The following is a 7,688-nucleotide window of genomic DNA, read 5'->3' as shown; positions in this document are numbered from 1 at the left end:
TTTTTTTTTTTGCATTAGTGGCTTACAGGGGATGCAATGGAGCCCCAAACACCAGACACAACTTCACCTACACAAGCTCCAAGTTCAAATACTTACACAGGCTTCAACAATTATGTTTTGTCCTCTTCCAAACCTCCCAGGTGAGCGTCGTCCTTCTCGTCTCCCGTCCCCAAATCCCTCTGGTTGAGGTGGAGCAGCTCCTCTTCCCCACAGACCCGGGAACACTTGTATTGCAACAGCACTGCCACCTGGAAGCTGGTACCTTCCCAAGCACACAAATGCCCGTACATGAGGGGTGTCCAACTCCAGTCCTGGATGGCCACAGTGGCTGCAGGTTTTCATTCTAACCATCTTCTTAATTGGTGACCAGTTTTTGATGCTAATTAACTTCTTCAGCCTCAGTTTTAATTAGCTTGACTTGGGCCCCTTAGTTGTTTTTTTCCTTAATGAGCAGCCGGACAGTAATGAGACATAAAACAAGCAGGACATGACCAGCTCACCTGTACCCATAAAACAAAATCTGAAAATAAAGATGAAGGTCTCAGTAAGGTTGATCCCTCAGGTTACTAAAACATTTTAGGAGTTCTTAGAAAAAAAACAGAATATCAACAGTTTTGGAAATGTCTGCTGTGGCAAAAAGAGAGCAGCAACAAGCCGTGGAATTGAATAACTGGTTTAATTAACAGCAAGAATCAGCTTCTCATTAAGGAACTGGTTGGAGTTTGAAGCCCCAATTTAGCTGGTCATCTGTTGGCTCGTTTCAGGTCTCATTTCTGTTTGGCTATCATTTAATGAAGAAAAGAAACAATTCAGAAGACTTAATCCTTAACAGGGCTATTAAAATAGAGGGATAAGAAGTTAATTAGCAGTGAAAACTGGACACTGATTAGGAAAAGGGTTAGAAAAAAAAACCTGCACTCACTGCGGCCCTCCAGGCCTGGAGTTTGACAGCCGTGCCCTACAGAACCGGCCATTGGGACTACAGCTCCCATGATGCCCAGCAGGAGAACACACAGGGCTTGTGCCATTCAGCATACTAGAGAAAACACCGCTCACCCATCCACCATAATGGCCTCCCAAGACCAGCAGTGGGATGCCAGTCCATCCACGTCCCTTGCACCTTTAACAGCCGGGCTTTGCTAAATGTCAGTACAAGAACTGAAGATGACATAAGCCCACAAACCTGATATAAGCTAATGTTTATTTTATGTTATGAAGATACACTGGAATTTCAAAAAATTTAAAACATATAAAAAAGTGGTTAAGGGATAACAATTTTTCAACATTCCATAAATATTTAAGAATGTTTCTAATACCATACAGGAGGGTACAATGGTGGTGTTAATGCCAACAAGGCTTCATGAAAGTTAGTTTATAAAATTATACTATGCTTTATACAAACACCCTCTGATGCTCTGAAATTCGGTATAGTTAAAGTAAAATGATATATAGTGTCGATAACAATTTGGCAAATATTTCCAAAAGAAAATTAAGTACAGAAAAAAAAAAATTACAGGAAAATAACAAAAAATAAAATAAAATAAAATAAAAAAAACAGAAACACAGATCCACAAATAATACACATTTGTAACTCACAAAGATGAGAGATAGAACAACCATCAAGAAGAACCACTACTCATTATTTAAGCATAGAAGAGAGTCAATAAACAAGCAACAAAGTTCTTGCATTATTGAAAATTGTTAAAACTCAAAACAAAATCAGTTTCATTCGTGGTGTGTGTTGTCTTTCTTTTTTTTTTTTTAATGGGTTGTATTAGTGTCACTAATTCTTATCACCCAAGATCAGAGATAACCGTTATAAGCAAACAACTGGTCATTGATACAACTTCAGGAAAAAGTGACCCGATTTCACAAAAAAAAAAAAAAAAAAAAAAAAAAAAATCAAAAAGAAAAAAAAATCTTTAAGACTCTAAATGTACACACGCAAGGCTGTCACACTCCGTGTCCTCCCATGTCAGCTGACGGCGTCTATGCTGAAGACGTGACGCTCTGCTTGTAGACGGCGTGGTAGGCATTTCTCAAGAGGACGTACGGAAAGCAGGACTCCAACAAGTCCATGGTAAGAAAGGGAGACTCTTGCACAATCTGTTAAATGAAGACAGCCAAGAATCTGTCAGTCCTTTCTCCGTCGCTAACGTTTCTAGGTTATCAGGCTCACTAACTCCCACCCGTAAAGCCGCCCCTTAATTGGGGGACATAAATAGTGTCCTGGGAAGGCTGGCAGTGACGCAGGTCCAACGCAAACATCTCGACACAACTGCAGGGCCGAGCTGAAGTGACCAGCCAGCGCTTCTGATCTAAGACATCACCTACAAGGGTTATCAATTTCACTTTATATGCTAAGCAGTATTCATTAGTTTGAAAGTAAATCAACTTGTGCAGCCATGCTGGACAACCAGCTTTCAGATCTACAATGACAGAGTCCCAAGTGCCCACCCGACATTTCCAGGCAACTGAGTGACATCACTGGCCATGAAATGCCTCCTCATTGTATGGCCGTCAAGCTGTGTTTCCACTGCCCGCTGACTTATGGCTGCAGGGAATGATTGTGGAAACCCCGCTGTTGACTCAGCAGTGGCTGATAATAAATAAAGCCCCCAAAATGAGAAAGTGAAAAGCTCCGACTCACCATATCCAGCAGTAAATAAACCGACTCTCGGTTCCGTGTCGTGGTTTTGTCCGTCTCCTGGCCGATTTTGAGCAGGCTGGAAGAAGCAAGCTGAGAAAGGGAAAGAGGGAGGGAGGATGAGACAACATTCAATGTGAAGTCTTCTGTTAGGTCATCTGAGCACTTGAAGCCAAAAGTCAGAGAGACGTCTGTAGCCGATTCTAAAACCGTCTGTCAGATGGGGCACTGCAGCTTAGCAAGGTGTAGGAACAAAAGAAACTTCTAGGCTCCTGCGTTTGGTCTTTTTTATTATTTGTCTGGTGCCATTATCCAAGGCAACTTATAACTTATCTGAAATACACTGGGCAGCAAACATACAAGCTATAAAAACCTGGACACAAACAGGTGAACATACACAGGCCCGGTCCACAATAGAAGTAAAATCCTGCAGTACTTCTTTATATTCCCTGCTTTGTGCCCCAATAAATCACCAATATACTAATAACCCAATTGTGCTTCACTCACTGAGAATATGGAACCAATGTAGAAAGCATTTTAAGATGAAGAATCTTTTATCTGTGACACCTCTGCATGAGAACCACCTTTTTCAACCCCTCGCAAACATATGCAAGTTTTTAATATCTGGAAAAAATTTAGGATTCAATTGCTTAGAGGTCTTTATATAGATAACTTCTTTGCATCCTATGAACAATTATATTCCAAATTTAACTTTCCAGCTACACATTTCTTTCACTATCTTCAAATTAGGAACTGAACAGAACCTGCCCGATTTCCCTCATCTCGCACCTTGATCCATGCTGGAAAAAATATTGTTCAGTCTTGAGGACTCAAGACAGCATCTCTGCAATATATAAAATTATTTTACAGTCCCTCCCTTTCAAAGATCCAAGAGGACACTGGGAAAAAGATCTCGTAATCTACATATCAGAAAAGGAGTGGAAGGTAGCAATGCAGAGACTTCACTCGAGCTCCATATGCGCAAAGCATACAATCATTCGACTCAAAATTATACAGTGCAGGCCAAAAGTTTGGACACACCTCCTCATTCAATGTGTTTTCTTTATTTTCATGACCATTTACATTGGTAGATTCTCACTGAAGGCATCAAAACTATGAATGAACACATGTGGAGTTATGGACTTAACAAAAAAAGGTGAAATAACTGAAAACATGTTTTATATTCTAGTTTCTTCAAAACTCTGATGACTGCTTTGCACACTCTTGGCATTCTCTCGATGAGCTTCAACAGGTAGTCACCAGAAATGGTTTTCACTTCACAGGTGTGCCTTATCAGGGTTATTTAGTGGAATTTCTTGCTTTATCAATGGGGTTGGGACCAGCAGTTGTGTTGTGCAGAAGTCGGGTTAGTTGGACGACCATTTATTTTTCAACAGGACACCTCCAGGCTGTGTAAGGGCTATTTGACCAAGAAGGAGAGTGATGGAGTGCTGTAAACGGTCATGAAAATAAAGAAAACACATTGAATGAGGAGGTGTGTCCAAACTTTTGGCCTATACTGTATATCGAGCACATCTGTCTCGCTTAAAACTGTCCAAAATGTTTCCAGGGCAGAATCCAACCAGCGAACGCTGCAATCGAGCTCCAGCCTCACGGGGTCACATATTTTGGGCCTGCGCCAAATTAATATCATTCTGGATACCATTCTCGACAGTCTTGGGGTCTCAGTCCCTCCTAATCCACTAACAGTTGTATCTGGTGGGCTCACAGAGGGGCTTAAAGTGGGGAAGGACAAACAAACTGTGATTGCCTTCACTACACTATTGGCACGCAGACTTATTTTGCTAAGCTGGAAGAACCCAAACTCTCCTCTTTTAAGTCACTGGGTAACCGATGTGTTATACTATTTGAAATTGGAAAAAATGACATTCTCAGTTAGAGGATCTGTGCAGAACTTTTTCAAAACCTGGCAGGATCAGATCAATAATATTTTAGAACTAGCAAAATACCCGCGCTTCGCAGCGGAGAAGTAGTGTGTTAAAGAAGTAATGAAAAAGAAAAGGAAACATTTTGAAAATAACGTAACATGATTGTCAATGTAATTGTTTTGTCACTGTTGTGAGTGATGAGTGTTGTTGTCATATATATATATATATATATATATATATACATATATATATATATATATACATACATATATATATATATATATACACACATACATACATATATACACACATATATACACACACACATATATATAAACATATATATACATATACATACACATATACATACATATTTACATATATACACACACAGCTATTTCAGATCAGTGCAATACGCTGCTTGTTAAAACGGATAACTCCGCTCTTACGTGCAAGTCTGCGTGGATATTATGAACTATCGTATTTGTTCAAGTTCTATTTAAATTTTAAATAGAAGGAATTTTTATTTAGTCGACAGAAATATCTTTGGTAGGAATGGTAAAACAGACAGGAATATTATTCTGAATAAATCAACTCAAACCTTAAACAACTTATAATATTTTGCTCTCCATAAAAATATATCCTGTCTAAATTATACAAGTTATAAATAAAGTAAACGTTAAAAGAACAAACATTCAAATTTCTTTACTCTTATGTAATTTAATATAAAAATAAACTTAGATTTTAAATATCCCAAAAGATTTTGCTCTCCATAAAAATATATCCTGTCAAAATTATACAAATTCAAATATGAACATGCTGCATAACAAAACCTGGAAATATAAATAAAATGTGTTCCTTTCAGCAATAACAAATCAAATCATTCAGTTGTCTTTGCTCATATGTCATTTTAGAGCTGGACGCCTGGCATCTTTTTGGCACAGGTTCGTTTCTGTTTGGTGTGAGGTTCTGTGTTGTGGAGATTCTCAGGATGGATTGCAGGTGCTCATCAGTGAGGCGACTCCTGTGTGCTGTTTTGTTAGTCTTTATCACTGAGAAGAGCTTCTCACACAGATATGTGCTACCAAACATGCACAAGGTTCGAGCCGCATGTAGACGGACTTTTTGTTCTTCAAAGTCACCAAAGCGCCGTGCAAACTCAGTGCGCAGTGCGCTCAGTTTATCAGCAAAGTGCGTATTTGGGAACACCGTAGTGACGACTTGGTTTAACATTACTTGGCAACAGGGTTGCACTGGTGCATTTGTGTCTCCCATAAAAGCAGCTTCACTTGAAATCACTTTGTGATTGTGCACGGGTAAAACGTCCGCTGAAGTGTCAGATTCTTATTTAATTCTTCTGCTTTCTGTATCTTCTGCATTGCATTCAGGTTACCCTGATGTTTTGTCTCATAGTGCCGTCTTAGATTAAATTCTGTAATTACAGCCACATTAGCTCCACAAATGAGACACACGGGTTCAGTAAACATATACTCAGCCTCCCATCGGTTTTAAAGGCTCTATTTTCAGAATCAACTTTTCTCTTCAGCATCGTGTGAGCTAGCTTCGCAATAACTTGCAGCATCATAAGCTAGACTTGATTAACGTGTAAGTGTTCGCAAGGCAGCTGAAGCGCTGCATTATGGGATCTGTAGTTTATTGTGTTACCAGCGCTTCATATACCCGGCCATTAATAACAATAATACAGTATATAAAATGATCTCGGGCGGATATAATTACACGCGGGCGGATGTGGCCCGCCCTTGAGTTTGACACATATGGACTAAATAGAACTTGAAAAGATATATTTTTCAAATGTGATCGCAATTCAGATAGAGTTGACGCGCACTACAGCCTGCATCCTCCCCTCGCTCTTACTTTTTTACCGTTCATCTAATGAATACACTGAGTATGGCTTTACCAAAACAATCATTGATGGCGAATAAAGTATCCATTATTCGAGTATGTAGATCGGGATATATATATACATATATATATATATACCCGCGTATCATGAGAAGTAGTGTGTTAAAAAGCTAGAAAAGAAAAGGGAACATTTTAAAAATAACGTAACATGACTGTCAATATACAGTATTTGTTTTGTGAGTGTTACTGAGTGTTGCTGTCATCAAGGATTTGATTATCATTATTTCTTTCAATCAGGTTCGTATTTGTAGGATGTGTTGTGTTCAAGTTACATTCCGTGTTTGTCAATCGTTGTAAAGATGACAGGTTTCATTCATCGATTCGTTTCTTACTGCATCAATAAACAGCTCGTCTTCTTCTTTATCTGAGACCTGACACACTGCATGCACGGGTTTTTTACACTGTCTTCCTTTAGCGGGACATTGACTTTTTCCACCGTGTGCTTTGTTTCCGCAGTAGCTGGATTTATGAATATGCTTGTATCAGACGCTTCATATTTTTTGCTGCCTTTTCAATTGTGTAATTCGGTTTTGTTCTGCTCTTTGGAACTGTTGCTTTTTATCTGTGCACTGCGTCAGTTCACGTGAGCCGCTCGGTGTACATGCATCGAAGGTTCCCAGCTGTGCTGGTGCCATCTCGTGCTATGTCCATGGCTGTATTTAATGTTACCTTAGTCCTTTCTCTTGCAGTTTCGCTGAGTTTGTGTCAAACACCCCCCTGACCATCTCATCTTCCTCTCCATAAGCAAAGTCCTTCACCCGTGAATATTTAGTGGAGTTTGCTATTGGATTGCCGCTGACGGACGGCCTTATATGGGCAGGCACTAAATTACAAACGCCAGCGCAGCCTGTCTATGAACTTAATTTAAAGTGTAGGTTTACATCGTGCTTTGTTTCAAGTAGCAGAAATCCTGAATATGGCTGTATATGTCACTCGCTCGCTTCTTATTGTTTCGCTGCCTTCTCAATTATATAATGCATGTCTTCCTGGTTTTCTATGTACTGCGTGATTACGTGGAAAGCGTGATGATGTCACACGAAACTCCGCCCCCACGGCGTTCAAGATCATCTCCGTTACAGTAAATGGAGAAAAACAGCTTCCAGTTATGACCATTACGCGTAGAATTTCGATATAAAACCTGCCCAACTTTTGTAAGGAAGCTGTAAGGAATGAACCTGCCAAATTTCAGCCTTCTACCCACACGGGAAGTTGGAGAATTAGTGATGAGT

General features: G+C 39.7%; 1 protein-coding gene across 1 annotated transcript in view; it reads right to left on the bottom strand.

Moving 5' to 3' along the window:
• Positions 1–1,750: 1,750 nt before the first annotated feature.
• The window catches only part of nckap1 (NCK-associated protein 1), a 274,250-nt gene continuing 268,312 nt past the window's right edge, over positions 1,751–7,688 (bottom strand). Inside the window, 2 exon segments of the mRNA XM_039757729.1 lie at positions 1,751–2,106; positions 2,651–2,740. Of these exon segments, the coding sequence (XP_039613663.1) occupies positions 1,990–2,106; positions 2,651–2,740 (207 nt within the window). The 3' untranslated portion in view covers positions 1,751–1,989.

The sequence above is a fragment of the Polypterus senegalus genome, chromosome 6, assembly GCF_016835505.1.
Source record: "Polypterus senegalus isolate Bchr_013 chromosome 6, ASM1683550v1, whole genome shotgun sequence".
In the NCBI taxonomy this organism is placed as follows: Eukaryota; Metazoa; Chordata; class Cladistia; order Polypteriformes; family Polypteridae; genus Polypterus; species Polypterus senegalus.
The sequence above is the reverse complement of the archived record's forward strand: the minus strand, read 5'-3'. Positions and strand labels throughout refer to the sequence as shown.